Source organism: Nannospalax galili, unplaced genomic scaffold, assembly GCF_000622305.1.
Source record: "Nannospalax galili isolate Female #2095 unplaced genomic scaffold, S.galili_v1.0 scaffold188, whole genome shotgun sequence".
NCBI lineage: Eukaryota > Metazoa > Chordata > Mammalia > Rodentia > Spalacidae > Nannospalax > Nannospalax galili.
In genome coordinates, this window is record NW_008360325.1 from 4,134,491 (window position 1) to 4,151,071 (window position 16,581).

At 42.9% G+C, this 16,581-nt stretch overlaps 1 protein-coding gene across 2 annotated transcripts in view; it reads right to left on the reverse strand.

The window, feature by feature from the left end:
- Positions 1–879: 879 nt before the first annotated feature.
- Positions 880–16,581, reverse strand: part of Yy1 (YY1 transcription factor) — a 26,886-nt gene continuing 11,184 nt past the window's right edge. Inside the window, exons 2-6 of one of the 2 annotated variants that reach the window (XM_029559865.1) lie at positions 12,707–12,869; positions 4,815–4,875; positions 3,612–3,755; positions 2,809–2,967; positions 880–2,058 (exon numbers count right to left, since the gene is read on the reverse strand). In XM_029559865.1, the coding sequence (XP_029415725.1) occupies positions 1,876–2,058; positions 2,809–2,967; positions 3,612–3,755; positions 4,815–4,875; positions 12,707–12,869 (710 nt within the window). In that variant the 3' untranslated portion in view covers positions 880–1,875. The remainder of the gene's footprint in view (positions 2,059–2,808; positions 2,968–3,611; positions 3,756–4,814; positions 4,876–12,706; positions 12,870–16,581) is intronic. The other variant, XM_008825624.1, reaches the window with a different exon arrangement.

The following is a 16,581-nucleotide window of genomic DNA, read 5'->3' on the forward strand; positions in this document are numbered from 1 at the left end:
GGCTTACCTCTCTCCTGGCTGCCAGGCACAGCAAGGCCTGGCTCATCCAGAGAACAGTTGGGTCTGCTGATGAACTCAGTTCCGTCAAACTACTCATTGGATAACAGACTCTGGACGAATGACAAGTGTCTGAAGTTACAATTTTCATTTATGGTTCAGAAGGCACTTCAAAATTCCACAGAGCCACAGGGTCACTGTTTCTAGGTCACCAATCCTCCTGGTGAAGCTAAGAAATCGGGCTACATGTCTGACCGGAAGGTGTCCCGGCCACTTTGTGACTAAATCTGGTATTAGTTTGTCATCAAGCATTCAGCAAAGACAGTTTTATGTTTGCATTTTTGAATAAATGAGATTTTGATGTATCATGGCAGTTTATAAAATATTTAACAAGTCTGATATTTGACCCTAAGTAAAATTCAAATATTGAGAGGTCCCAACATGAGAAGCCGAGTACTCATGGAGTATAGCTTCCTAATCTAATCACCTTGCCAATCTGCACTTAGCATTTGTTACCAGCGTGAAATTTAGCTACTGGCGCTCAACTGCCACATTTGCTAGCACTTAGTAAGGGTGCCACTGGATTTCCTGTTGGACAAGCCAAGGAACAATGGGAAAAAAAGGCCTGTCCCTCCCCAGGAGCGCCCACTGCCAGTCAGTGCCTTATTTCAGAAGGCGTCAGGCCCCGCACAAACGCATCAGGCCCACACACACCAGGAGGCTGAAGGGTAACCCTATCACCCACGGGCCGTCTGGGGTACTCTGAGGTAGTTCCTAACTGGGGGTGCCTGTTACCTACTCTTTCAGAATTTAGGACGTGTAGGAAGTATTAAAATGTCCATGCATCTCTTTCATCCCAAGTCACTGTAACTGAGTGCAAAATAAAGGAAACTTGAGTTGCTTTATTTAGCTTCCAATTTCTGGGAGGCTCAAGAATTGTTAAGTATTCTGGACAACAAAAGAAAATAAGACTGTGCTTACAAATCTTTTTCTGCCATACTCTTTCTTTAGGATTGCTATTTTATTGTTGCCCTTTCTGTTACATGGGATGTACACATCAGGTGTTAAAAGGTACAATACATTCTACAACTGAGCACCACTTTCTGTAACTGAACAGGCAAAGAAATTACACTGAACATCAGCATCTGGCAGTATTTTTTGGAAAAAAAAAAGTGACTAAAATGGGTTTAAATTGATTAACACTATTAAATCACATCTAATATTTGATACTACATGATTCAATACAGCTATACGATACAATTATACAAAATGTGTTAACATCAAAGAATACAACCAAAATTAAGATAGCAAACAAAACCTATATAACTTTTTTTGTACAGGAAAATACTTTTGAAGTATGCATGTAACTGCCCATTCTTTTAAAGAAAATCTACCGCAAGCAAAGTTATCAACCTCCAGAAAAATCACACATAGCATTACTAAGCATATCCCCAAAAAGTGTACAATATGCACACTTGGAAAATACAAAATTAAAAAAATTGTAAGCAACAGGTGAGCTTCATATTTATAAGAATGTGAAAAGAAGTCCCATTTTTAGCACTGTTGTATAAAGAATTGTCTTTTGATGTGAAGTTCATGAATTGTCCTCCTGTCGGGACCACACTTTACAAAAACACCTTGTTTTTGAAACGAGATTACAGAGCAAGATAGAGCATCTTAGCAATGTCATCTTATTAAAGTTTGGTTTTTTTTTTTTCTTTTTAAATTTTTACTACTTTATCAAAACGTGTCCCTTAGTTGTATAGGATTCATTTTTAAAATTCTTCCTAGAAATAATATACAAAGGAGAGGCATGTTTATTCCCAATCACTCCTGGAAGATGCTTCCTGCGGTCGAGAAGGGTCTTCTCTCTTCTTTTCACTGGTTGTTTTTGGCTTTAGCATGTGTTAAGATGTGAGATTTCAGGTTAGTTGACTGAGCAAACTTCTTATTACAACCATCAAAGGGGCACACATAGGGCCTGTCTCCAGTATGGATTCGCACATGTGTGCGCAAATTGAAGTCCAGTGAAAAGCGTTTCCCGCAGCCTTCGAATGTGCACTGTTGAGGAAAGACCAAACAAACCCACTCAGGAACTGGGACCAGACCCTGGAGTCAGTGGCTCACTGCTTGGGTAGAAAACCACCTATTTTTTTTAATAAATGTGCTTCCTTCCTACCCTGGTAGAACCTTCTAGATAAAGTCTAGAATCAACAGGGAGGGATCTCTAACGCTATTCAAGCCCACAGCTAGCTATGTATATAAAGTCTACAAGAAATACTTGGTGAAATGTCAAGCAGTCCTAAGTGTGTCAGATTAGGGCTCTAAGACCCCAAAGGGTACAATATAAACGATTAAGACGGTCCCTGGTACTATCACAAAGAACCCTGTTACAGACATACTGTACTGCTACTTTACTCCCTTCTAAAAATGGCAAAGCATGACCTCACTATGGTGGTCACATCATACTGCTTTGGAAGTTCTCTACCAGTAATTCAACAGACTACTTACTGACTACCAAAAGTAAATGGCTTTTGTACCCTTGTGGACATGCTACAAATTTAGTGGGCTTGCTCTTACACAATTTTCTTTCTCTCAATTAAACATTATGCACCTAGTATCTCTGCCCAGCCATGTGTAGGAAAACCAGGAACTCAGGCAGATCTTCAAGGAGATGTGACAGAAGCATGAAACCGCCCCCCCAGCCCGCACCTTCTGCAGTATCACCACTGTGCCCAGCCCACGTAGCTTGCCACCGTGCCACATGGGGAACAGCCAGGCAGTGTGGAAGGGAGAGGGAACTGGTTCTACCTGAAAGGGCTTCTCTCCAGTATGAACCAGCTGATGTCGTTTTAGCTTTGAGCTCTCAACAAACGCTTTGCCACATTCTGCACAGACGTGGACTCTGGGGCCGTGGGTGTGCAGATGCTTCCTCATAGCAGAGTTATCCCTGAACATCTTTGTGCAGCCCTTAAAACAGAGAAAGCAGCTTAGTGGTTCACACTGAAAACTGAGGATGCAATCACTTAACAGCCTTTACTGATGTGTTATAACAAAACCTCCCCAGCCCACCCATGTTAACTTTACTTAGAATTACACAACATGAAACTATTTAGACAAAAAAAAAAAAAAAAAAAAAAAAACAAAAACAAAAAAAAAAAAAAAAAACCAACAGACAGCTGAGAAAAAGGCCTTATTATTAATGCAAACCCGTGCCTTACAGATGAGGAAACTGAGGCTTAGAGACATCTTGAAGTAGACTTGCCCAAGGTCACATTACTAGTAGTTGTCAAGCTGGGAGTAGAACCCAGCACCCCGGCTTCCAGCTACACCACAGCTGCCTCACCCAGCTACACCCCCAGATGAAGTAACAGAAGCACTGAGAAGTAAATGGAGTTAAAATGACGGGAGTCCACCACTACCTTTGGTGGGCCCCATATTCTGTGCTGCAACAATGGGCTGTCATTCTCCATCGCCTACTGTTCCCTCTTCTCTCTTTGCCTCTTTCCCCTTCTTGACAGAGAAAGAAGCAAGAGGGTCTCCAAGGAATGGCAACTACAGAAGAAATTTATTTGGTGAGACACTGGAAAAGGAAGAGGCAGGCAAAGCGATACCAGTGCGGGGGAGGCAGATGGATGTGTGGTGCCCGAGAGCAGCATGTCCTCACAATTTCTTCTGCAGTTGTTGCCCATGATGGAGTGAGTGGGGAAATGGTGAGACAGCATGACAGAAGGACAGCACAGGTCACCACTAGACAGCTTCACAGGCAAAAGGGAGGGAGGGAAAGCCAGTTTTTTCACCTGGATCTCTAGCTTCAGCTTCCATTCACAGAAGCTCAAGAGATACGGGCACTTAAGGCACAACTGTTTTCAAATGCTGATTTTTTTTGTTCAAATATTACAAATATTTCAAAATCTCCACATAAGAGCATTTAAAAGGATTTTTTTTTTTGGGGGTCTTTTTGAGACAGGGTCTCCCTATAGCCCAAGCTGTCCTGGAACTCACTATGTAGACCAGGCTGGCCTTGAACTCACAGAGATCCACCTGCCTCCGCCTCCCAAGTGCTGGGACTACAGGTGTGCGCCACCACGCCCGGCACTAAAAGGAATTTTTTCCAAAAAACAAGACAAAAATACAAAACAAAAAGCTCACAAGCGTGCGTGGTCTTTGTAGCAGCCCAGCACACCACGTTTATTCTCCTACAGTTGTTGGGTCTCCAGCAATTCTCTAGCAATTACAGTCCCCTCCTGTCTCTGCATCTACATGTTATCTTGTTAATTTTCTATCTAATTAAGTTTGAAGATAAACACCAACCCACCAACCAATACCTCAAAATACTTTTCAGGCCGTCCTTTATTTTAAAGACCAACTGCATTTGAAAACAATTATGTACCTACTCTTCTAGTAGCACAATTAACAGGGCACAAAGAAAATTATGGAGGAAATTAGAAGTATTTTACTTGGCATTCTAGCAACATCCAAGATAATTTCCAAATGCCAATCATGAGCTTATGCTCTTGTAAAGACTCATGGGTGAGTGGAACCCAAGGTCTTAAGACTAGTTTATGATCCAAAAAGAAAGTCCTAATAGTCAATACAATAGTAACAGAAACACTGCCCCCCCCACAAAGTCCCACTTAATATATTTAAGTGTCCTTTACTGAATAACAAAAATTAGTCTCTCATATTTAGAAACCAAAAATGTGAAGTCCCTCACTTTATTTCAATTATAAAAGCAGAAAAAGTGCTTATTTCTTATAAACTCTCTGAAGCTTCAGTAACAGCTTAATGACCACTCTCCCCCTAGCATTACTTACTTTATGAGGGCAAGCTATTGTTCTTGGAGCATCATCTTCTTTAATTTTTCTTGGCTTCATTCTTATTGAAAAAAAACAAAAAAGAGAAAGAAAGAGAGACGGATTTGTAGGAGTGGGTACACTCAACTGTTGTAAATCAAACAGTCTCTGAAACATTTTCCTTACGGTACTCTAAGCTGACTAGCTTTCCCTTCCACAAAGGAAAAAGGATCAAACAGCTATACTTGGTGAGCACTGAAGACTAGGAAGCATTCTTCTATCTTCCCAGTTAAGGGTTGGTGCTCAGAAAGGCAGCAACTGCTGCCTCTGGTCTCATAGCTGGAAAGCTGGCCATGCTTAGAAGGGCACTATTATCTGGTGATTCAAACACCTGCTCTTCCTGCTAACCTCTCTAAAAACAAACAAACAAAAAGATCAGCAGCTCTGCAGGGGAGGGGGAAGGGCCAAGGTAACCCAAATCGGCAGCTTCAATGACACCACACACACAAAATGGCTCCACTTCACACTGATACAAATGATTTTTAGGGCACATAAATTTCATCAAGACAGGGTCACTGTGTAGTCTTGGCTTTCCTAGAACTTGCTATGCAGACCAGGCTGGCCACTAACTCACAGAGATCTGCCTGCCTCTGTGCTAAGATTAAAGGCACACGTCACCCAGTTTATACTTTTTTTGGAGACGAGCTTACTATGGCTGGCCTGAAAACTCAGATCCGTAGTCAGGTGTGGTGGTGCACACCTTTAGTCCCAACACTCAGGCGGCAGAGGCAGGTGGATCTCTGTGAGTTCAAGGCCAGCCTGGGCTACACAACGAGTTTCAAGGGCTACAGGGAGGCCCTGTCTCAAAAAGACAACAAAACACCATCGCAGATCTGACTACCTCTGTGATTCTATAATCACACGTGCCACACACATTTGGCTTTGGGATACTATGATTTTTTTTTTCTTCTTCTGGGAGCTGAGGACTGAACCCAGGGCCTTGCACTTGCTAGGTAAGTGCTCTACCATTGAGCTAAATCCCCAAACCTGGGATATTATGATTTTTAAACCATGTATGGAAATCCTTTTAGACAGAATTTATACCCATGTTAAGTGAGCACTGACTACAGTGTTTTTTTTTTTTGGGGGGGGGGTCTTTTTGAGACAGGGTCTCCCTGTAGCCCCAAGTTGGCCTTGAACTCACTATGGAGACCAGGCTGGCCTTCAACTCAGAGATCTGCCTACCTCTGCCTCCCAAGTCTAGGACTAAAGTAAGCACGCCCGATGGTTACTTCAGTTTTTGGAGGGCTTATGTTACTTTGTTTTTGAGATGGTCTTGCTCTGTAAAGCCAGGATGCCTTCAAACTCATGATCCTCCTGCTTCAGCCTGAGATTGTAAATGTACACCACCTCAGCCAGCTTAGCGTACAACCATTTCTGGCTGTGCTTCCAGTTGTACTTGAGCGCTCCTGTATGAGACATGAAACTTGGTAATTCAAGCACAGCCGGCAGACCACTGTGTAATGTTACTGCTCACACAGCCCACTCAGTCATCTGCTACCTGCTACTTCCATGGAAGCAACCTTTGTTTTTTTAATGAAAACTTTCTCTCCAAATATTCCCTACAAATCTGCATAAGAGTTCCTAAACAAAAGATTTAGATCTCTAATAGAGTTCATAGCCCAAGTTCTGCCATCTCCTACTCTTCCATAAGGATTTGTATTTCATAATTAAGCCACTGCTTCTTGAACAGCAAGGGTTAATTTATCTATCATCCTCTCATCACAAAAGATCACAAAAGATTACTTCTGGCATCTCTCAAATAATAACAAAGGCCCCAATGTTCCTCTTCTCACCCAGAGCTGGGGAAGGGGCCAGTCCATCCTTATATTATAAAATCTAATTCATGATAACTTCTGGCTGAACTTGCCATGCCCAGCAGTTCAGAAGAACTATTGCTACTTATCTTCAGGGGCTTTGTTCAAGACTGCCTTCTACTTCAAACCTCAGAACATTCTCAATGTGGCACCTTCCCAATCTTAGCAGTAAGCAGATTTTCATCACTACACCAGTCAGCATTACTTAAGAGTCCACTCTTTATAGGCTCTTAACTAGTCTTTGTTGTTTTTTCTTATTTTTTTTTTTTTTTGGGGGGGGGGTCTTTTTGAGACAGATCTCCCTGTAGCCCCTGCTAACCTGGAACTCTCTAGGTAGACCAGGCTGGCCTTGAACTCACAGAGATCCTCCTCCAGGTGTGGGCCACGCCTGGCTGCCTTTGTTGTCTTTAAAACAAAAACAAAACGCTGGGTGGAACCCAGCTAGCTTCAAGCTCCGGCTTCCACTTCTTAAGTGCTAGGATTATATGTGTGCACCACCACACCAGCCTCTGTTGTCTTAAATGCCAGTAAAACCTGGAGTTTGGGGCTGGTTCAGTTCAGAGTAAGGAAGATGAAGACTGGTGCTACTCTGCCACCTGGAGGTTATGATCAGCATGAAAAGTAAGTGATTCGTGAAATGCTATTTCTCTCAAGTATCAATAATTTTAAAAGCATTAGTAAGATCCTACTCACATATGCACAAACTAAATTATTCCCACGTACCATTTAACCTTTTTTGTTTTTATAACGGGTTTTTGTTTTCTGAAACAGGGCTTCACTGGCCTTGAACTTGTGATCTCCCTATTTTAACCTGGAGTGTTGAGAACAGGTGGTCAACATATCTAGTAGTGGTATTATTTTTTCCTTAAAATGTCACTAGGAATCGGTTTGATTCCTAGTACCCACAAGGCAGCTAAAAACCATCTGTAACTCCAGTTCCAGGGGAATCCGAGGTCCACCTCTGACCTCTACAGGCACTGCACAACACAGGTGCACTACCTGCATGAGACATCTACTCATACACATAAAAATAAAATTTTTTCCATGTGTATGAATCAATGTGTATGAATACTACTAATTTTAAGATGAGAATTTATACTTGGACAAACCCTTAGACTCAGTCAATGGACAGCTTAACTGCAGATCTGACAATTTGCCCTTAACTGCAGAGTGGCTATCTTTCTAAAGAAGCACTTAGAATCAAAGTGGTCAGGCACGTAAAGAACAAGAATCACACTACTGCTTAGAAGTGTCTGGAAGTAACTAGATGAGTCTTTTCATTCACTGACTGGGAGACTTTACAGACCCAGAAAAGATGACATCCCAAAGGAGACAGGACAGATGTGTCGCTTGGAGTTGGCATCTACTAGGCTGCATGACCTTGAGCAAACTACTCAACTTCTAGGCCCCGATTTCTTGCTCTGTAAACAGGCATAATGCTCCCTACATTAGCGTCATAAAGATTAAAGGATGATACACATTAGACACTCAGGAAATGACAGCTATTATTACCATTGACCAAGTGTTCCTTTTGCTCACTTGGTTTTTTAGACGGTCCCCACATCACCCAGGTTGGCCTTGAACCTGTCAACTTTGTGCTCCAGTCTCCTAAGTGGCAGGATCACAGCATTCACTACTACACCAAGCAAAGTGAGTTCATTCTTTTAAAACATTACGCTATTTGAGCTAAACCATTCAGAAGCTTCTGGGTATTCTAAAGGACTGAGATTCAAACAAAAAGCACAAGCAGAAAGGCACCCCCTTAGCAGTTTTGAACTGTAATAAAACTGGGGACCATGTACGTCCCTCTACAACATGAACACTGGGTTCATGGCCTATCAGTCCAACACTCATACAGAGAACACAATAAAGACTCTCTACAACTCATCCTTGCAGGAAGTTCCTGACACAAGTTAAGCAGAGCTCTGTATAAACCCAAAGTCCAAACTAATGTAATTCTGAGAATGTCCCAGAAGCTCCAGTGTTCTAGCGATAACCTAAGGAAAACAAGCCCAGACCAGCACCATCAGTGACTAGGTCCTGGGCTGCTACGACGGTCTCTTGTGCCACTCAGCTACATTTTGCAAGCACCAGATCTGCTACAGAGCCCACAATGGTGGGCAATCTGATGCGATCCTCTGGGCTCAGCTCTCAAGTGCTGGGATTGTATACAGATGTGCACATACCATGCCTAGCTTAGGCTACAGGGTTTCAAACTGCCAGTTTTAAAGAAATACACTAAAGAAACTGTCCATTTCTGATCTTCCTGTTTCCACCTCCCAAGCACTGGATGACAAACATATATAGCACCTTGCTCAGTCTGAGGCACTATACCTGAATTTATATGGTGAATCCAGGGCTTCCTCCACACTAGGTAGACAAGCACTCTTTTTTATTTTTATGTATTTATCCCACCTCTCTAGCCCCTAGGAAAGCATTTTTTTTTTTTTTGTCTTTTTGAGACAGGGTCTCCCTGTAGCCCCAGCTGTCCTGGAACTCACAGAGATCTGCCTGCCTCTGCCTCCCGAGTGCTGGGATTAAAGGCGTGTGCCACCACATCCAGCCCGGCAAGCACTTTTAACTGAGCAATACTTCTAGCTTCAAGACAAAGACCTTCAAATCAAAGTCACTGTTTCCTTTATGATGTTTGTTTGTTTTTTTTTGTTTTTGAGACAGGGCTCCCTGTAGCCCCAGTTGGCCTGGAACTCACTATGCAGACCAGGCTGGCCTTGAACTCAGATCCGCCTCTGCCTCCCGAATGCTGCGATTAAAGGTGTGCACTACCATGCCTAGCACAATCTTTGTTTTCATGAGGGTCTGACCACATAGCTGGGGCTGGGCTAGAACTCAAGAGATCCATCTGCCTCTGTGCTGGGATTAAAGGTGTGTGCGACAGCACCAGGCTTCCTGCTATTATAGGAAAGTCATTGTTCCTTACTTACACCTGTCCACTTGAATATGAAACTTAATAAGCTAAGCAGTCTAGGTGGAGTGTGGCAGGGGCCTAAAACAGTCTTTAGTCAGTTAAGTCCAATATAGGACTCTGCTACCCCAGACCCAGAGGAGAGAGAATCACCGAAGGCTCGGCCATAAGCTAAGAATAGAGGGCTCAAATGTGGCTTTCCAGTCACAGAGCAGAGAGGTGGGAAGGAGGCCAGAAGAACAAGTTCTGAAGATCACAATTGGAGAACACATGGTCTGATCCCTGAGAGTGTGAAACTTGGTGCCTCTACTTGCTATTCTACTGTCATAGTGTCAGAGTCCCAGTCCCTGCCATTAATTCTGGGGCCTCCAGAAAATCCTTTTCCATGGTCACACACATTTCTCAAGATGTTGAGACCTAGGAAAGAACAATACAACAGAAACAAACAAACAAACAAAAAAAGCAATCAGAGGCAGAGGTAGGCGGATCTCTGTGAGTTCAAAGCCAGGCTGGTCTAGATAGCAAGCTCCAAGCCAGCTGAGGCTACAGGGAGACCCAGTTTCAAAAACACCAAAACAAACAAACAAACCAACAAAAAAAAAAGCATGCAGGCTTAAATATTCCTCTCTACCACCACTGTCTACATAATCTAGGCTAACATGGTCTTTGAGATGCCATGCAAGATGGGGATGGCATCCAGCCCTCAAGTCTATTTCAGAGCAACCTTTATTCTTTACATACTGACAAGGTGAGCAAGATGACATTCTAACACAATGAAATGCATCAGGCTGATTATAAAAAGAGTATAAAAGAAGCCAGGTGTGGTGGTATATACCTTTAATCACAGGCAGAGGCAGGCAGGTCTCTGTTGAGTTCAAGGCCAGTCTGGTCTATACAGTGAGTTCCAGGTCAGCTAGGGCTAACGGGGAGACCCTGCCTCAAAAAGACTGGGGGCGGGGGGGGGGATAGAGAACAAAGCACTGCCTATAGGCTGGACTGTAGTTCTGGAAGATTCAGGAGGCCCCGAGTTAAATAAATAAATAAAGCTGATGAGTATTACTCTTTTGTTTTGGAGACAGGGTCTTAACTATGTAGACAAGGCTGGCCTTGAATTCTTCTGCCCTCCACCAAGCAGACCACCACACTCAGCTGTTACTCTTCCTTCCATCTATTGTGGTCATGTAATCCACGACCCCATTCTTCTAGGACCCCATTCTTCAGCAGATGTTTTGGTTTGAAATATCAGAGACTTTGGCAATTGCCCTCCACAAAAAGCCCACACTCCTTTGGCCAGTATTCATGGGCCTTTATACAGCCTGGTTCCAATTTATCTGGACTCTACTTTATCTTAAGCACTCCAAATCTCAGGCATACTGAATAATCACATCTGTACTTTTTTTTTTCCGGTCTTTTTGAGACAGGGTCTCCCTGTAGTCCCCTATGTGGACCAGGCTGGCCTCGAACTCACAGAGATCTGCCTGCCTCTGCCTCCCTAGTGCTGGGATTAAAGGCGTGCACCACCACGCCTGGCCTAACATCTGTACTTTCTAATGTGCTATGCCATTCTGGTTTGCAGGCCTCAGGATGGAAGCTGCATTGTTACTTATCAAAGCTTGGTTCAAACCAGGTATGGTGGTGCACACCTGTAACCCCAACACTTGGGAGGCTGAAAAAAGCAGCAGGATGTTGAGATCAAGGCCAGCTTGGGATACAAAGCAAATTCCAAGACAGCCTGGGCTACACAGTGATACTATCCCAAAACTCTAGGTTCATCAGGGCTCAAGTCAAATTTCTGCCCTGTCTGCAACATACTGTTTATTGTCTCTACTCCATCTCTGTGTCCTTACTCAATTCTAAGCACACAACAAAACAGCTGGTTAACTATAGGATCATATGACATTAAACACTGCCACTGTCACAGTACTTGGTTTATTCCGCCCCAAATAGCTCTCTCACTGCCAACTCTGTATCCTACAAATTCAATTTTTACTTTTAGCATTTTTGGGGGGAGGGGGAGGCCTTAATATTTGACTCATATAATTTCACTTGAAATTATGAATGGTAATGAGAGCTGGAATACAACGTCATTAACAGAAGCACAGAGCCTTAACTTTGTTAAGCCATGACAAATTAGAAATAAATTGAACTATGTACTTCTTACAGCCTTAGCTCCACAGGCAAAGACCTATGCGCTTCCTTCATCAAAACACAATGGAATCTGACAAATGGGGCAAACTGAGGAGCTAAATGAAACCCCTCACTAGTTCTTGACAGGGACTGGGAGAGAGGGTCAAGAGGGGCTCCAGTTCTTCCCTGTGCCACCTTGCTAACCAAGAGAGATGCCTGATTTCCTCAGCAGGTGCATGACTTGACTACAAAGGGCCCTCTTTCCCTGAACTGGCCCCTTGCTTTCTGAGCTGTTCTAGGTTCTGCTCAACTTCTGGAAAGGGAAGGATTAGGCCTTCCACACATTTAAAATGTTAACGATTTGTGCACCCACCCCCAGGTCCTTATAAAAGCTGTCTAACAACACTAAAAATTAACACCACTAGCAGAGGCCTCTGTAGGGATCCGCCCTATTTTAGGCAAAACAAGCAAAATCAGTGAATGGAGAGCTTGACTGTGCAGCTTGGATAATCACAGGAGTTCTCCTAATCTTAAGATCTGAGTCTTTCCTGTCACACCAGCTCAAATTAACAAAACATTAGAACTACGAGGAGATGCTAAAATATGAACTGGTGAAATCAGTCCTGTGGTTAGCTGGGAGCATCCAGGATGGACCAAGCACAGTGCAACACACACAAACCTAAGAGGCAAGGAGGCAATGTGCAGGCACCTACCTCTCAACAAATCATGTGCAAATTTGTTTACTCCCAATCAACACCAGTTATGAAACCAGAATATGCACCTCACCATACTGTCTACAAGGCTCTAAAATGCTGCCACTCACATTAACAGCACAGTTATTACTAAAAATAAGACTGGCTGCTTTTGTTTTCAAGTTTCCCTAGAGAAAGAATACAAACTACCACTGTCAGTTGGGCACCAAAACACAGCTGGTATGATTCAAGCACTTTCTACAATAAAAAGAAAAGAAAGCTCTTGTAACTTACCTAGCAAATTCTGCCAGTTGCTTAGGGTCTGAGAGGTCAATGCCAGGTATCCCTCCAGGAGGGAGTTTCTTGCCTGTCATATACTCAGAATAATCAGGAGGTGAGTTCTCTCCAATGATCTGTTCTTCGACCACCGTCTCATGGTCAATATCTTTTTTTTCATCTGAAACACATGAGTGATCATCTTAACTGAGTAAATACATTTTAAAAGTATAAAAACTGCTTTTCCTAGAGTCTTCAAGCTGCATATCCACAGCTACCACCTCAATTTCTCAACCATTCTTTGTCCTCAATTTTTACAACTCCTGATTTTTCTCCTAGATCACCAGAGTCTTCAGCGTTAGACTCCCTAAACTTTTACCTTTGTGGTCTACAATAGCCTATCAGAACAGCTCCCTACCCATGTCTTGTCACCACTCTGCAGGCTCACCCTACTCGTCTAACTGGCTTCTCTCACTTCTCAGAGTTCTGCCTTTACCCATCACACAAACTCCTATTAACTGCAGCAGGTCAATGCTGCCAGCTGAATTCTGACTTCCATAGTGAGTTTCCAGCCCCTAGTCCTTCAGTCAACCCTTATTCCCTCCTCCAACACATACCACTGCCTACCCACCAGCCTCATGGCCTTTATTCTGCGGTTGCCAGAGCCCACCGGTGATTATATGAATAGTTGTGTGGTTCCTCGCAGTCTCTCCTTCTAGACTTTAAGCTCTAAGAAAGTAGGAAATAGGTGAGCTCTGAGCCCAAGTTTTAACAAAAAGAACGTTTCTGAGATTCTGTGCATAGTTGGTCCTCAGAGAATATAAAATCTCACCCTGTATGTCTCACTATCCTCTCAATCATAGCCAGCTGTGGTGACACATGCCTGCAATCCCAGCAGCTCAGGAGACTGAAGCAGGATACTGAATTTGAGGCCAGTTAAGGATACATAGTGAGGTCTGAACTATATAGCTATTACTTCAAGGAAAATTTAAATTATGTTTATTACGTGGTGTGTTTGTTATGTGGTGTGTGTGTGCACCCACCCGAATGTGGAGGTCAGAGCACAACTTGAGAGAGCTGGTTCTCCATTTCTGCCAGTGGGGTTCTGGGATCAAACTCAGGTTGGTTGGGTTGTGCAGCAAGTGCCCGTACCCAACTGAGCCATCTCACTAGCCAGGTTATTGCTTTCGATTCTCCCCTGTACATCCCTTCTATTCCAACCAGCACATTTTTTCTCATAGATTAGTTCCAAAGCATCTTATAGGAGGCATTCAATAAGTTTCCCAATTGATCTTACTACCCTTCAAAATGCAGCCCCCCACTTGGCCAAGCCTCACATTCCTAAATTTAGATTACTTCCTGATAAGACGACATTCTAAGTCATTCTGTTTTGGATTTTTGCTGGCCTTGCTTCAAGCTGAAGTGGAAGGTACCCAGGGGCCAAATAGTCTTCAACTATGATACCTAAAATAGGAAACACGTGCTCTATAATTTCCAGTGCTGAAATTTTCTGCTTATCCATTAGATTATGTTTCACAAAGAACAGGAATCTAAGATTTTCCTGAAGTGTAAAATGGCTCACTCAACTCTTACGTTCTATTATCATTCCACCAGTGTTTACAAGACCCAATCCGGGAAGAATATACAAAACCCTACAGTTAGTAGCACTAACACAAAATACACATAGCTTTCTATACCAGAGCAGAGCTAGATGAAGAACATGGTTCATGAGATTCAAGCAGTCATCAAGTTCAACATTATCAGTAAGGAAAAGCCAGATATACAAATTTAAACTTTAAATACCTCTCTATCTTCTACTATTGTGATTTTGAGACAAGGTCTCACTGTGTAGCCCTGGCTGGCCTTGAACTCACAGATCCACCTGCCTCTGCCTCCCAAGCATGTTTACTGGCCCAATTTCTTAAGACAACTCTCAGAGTAGGTTCTTCCCTTCCATTATGGGTTCTCAGGATCAAACTTAGATGTCAAACTTGTACAGCAAGGCCTTTTATCTGCTAAGCCATTTCGCCTACTTCCTTCCTTTAAGACAGTTATGTACCTCAGGCTGGTCTTGAATTTCTGAAGCCCTTGCCTCCACTTCCCAAATTCTGGGATTACTGGTGTGCAGGACCATGTACAGCTTACTTCCACTATTCTTTCTTTACTAGGTCATCCTCTGCCACACAGCAAGACTGAGGTCAGCCTGGGAAAACCTGAGACCCAGCCTCAAACAACCAAATGATACGCACAAGCCAAGAGCCACAACTACCCTGAACAAGTTACTGCTAAAGGAACCTCATGCATTCTAGCTATCACAAACACAGTTACCTTATACTGGGAGGTTTCTACATTTCTTTCATACTGCATCCTCACAGAGAACTTGAAGTGTTCTCTGTCTTCTGCATCCTCTAGTTTTCTGTAAGGGCATCAGTCTCATTCACTAGAGCTCTACCTCCCAGATCTATATCACCTCCCCAAAGGCCCCACCTTCTAACCCATCACAATGGGGTTAGGATTCCAATATGAAATTGGCAGCATAGAGGCTCACAAAACTCAATCCACTGCATAAAAGAAACAGATTAGATCAACCCTTGTGTCAGTTCAATATGTACCGCACAGATGCCTGGCACTGGAACAGCCAGAAACAAGACAGCCTAACTTCATGGGGCTCACCTTTAGTGAATGAGAAAACACTCCTTGGCAAGTGCTCTGTGGAGCCACAACCCTACCTACCCACCCAAAGAAAACACTTTTTGAGGCTAAATTCTTAGAATTTAAAGAATATAAGAATATAAAGAACTCAAGGGTGTGACCCCTGGGAGGACCACACAGTTTCACAACCAAGAATATTTGGACACCACAACTGAATCTGATTGGGGGTAAGGGGAAGAATACCACCAAGTTGAATAGGTAGGGAGGTGGGGTGAATTTGGGAGAAGTTGGGGGAATATGATCAAAATATACTCTGTGGAATTCTCAAAGAATAATTTTTTTTCAAGTAAACAAAAGTATGAAGAACCTAAAAGAAGGGTTGAGCAGACAGCTCAGCCAGTTAAGTGCTTGCTATGCAAGTATGACACCAGCACCTGGGTAAAAAGCCAGGTACTGGTGGCCCATGCTTGAAATCTCAGCTCTGGGGAGGCAGAAACTCCCTGTGGTTCACTGGCCACTAGCCTAGCCTACTCAGCTCAAGAACCAAGACTCAGTGAGAGATCCTATCTTAAAAATCAAGGTGGACAGATCCTCAGGCGTGTGGCCTCCACACATCCAAAGAACTTACTCTAATGACAGCCACTAATATGATTAAGAGAAGTCAAGGGCTAGGCTCTACATAGCTCAGCAGTAGAGTAGAGCATCTACCTGGCATGCATAAGGCCCTGGCTTTAATAACCAGCACTACAATAAATTAAAAAGAAAACAAGTTTAAAAAGAAAAACAAAAAACGCAGCTGAGGCTGACAAGGTCTGCCAAGAGCAGCCGAAAAGGCAAAAATCCGTATGTATGTTTATCATTTTAACCATCTGCAAGAGTACAATATGGTACCATCACATACATTCACAATATCACACAATCATCTGTACACAAAACTTCCTCTGGCTCAATAGAAACGGCTGCCCATTAAACAGTTACTCTCCTTTTTCCTCCAGTCTCTGCCAAACCCTATATTTTCTGTTTATATTATCTTGTGTATTCTAGGTATTCATATGTGGAACAATAAAACCACTGCTTCTCAAACTGGTTTATTTCACTAAATAATGCTTTCAAGATAAAATGCACTAAATACTGAACTTTAAATTTCTTTTTCATGACTGAATATTATCTCTGTATACATACCGCATTTTATTTTCCTATTCATCTAATTTAAAAAATTAAAAAAAAAAAAAAAAAAAAGG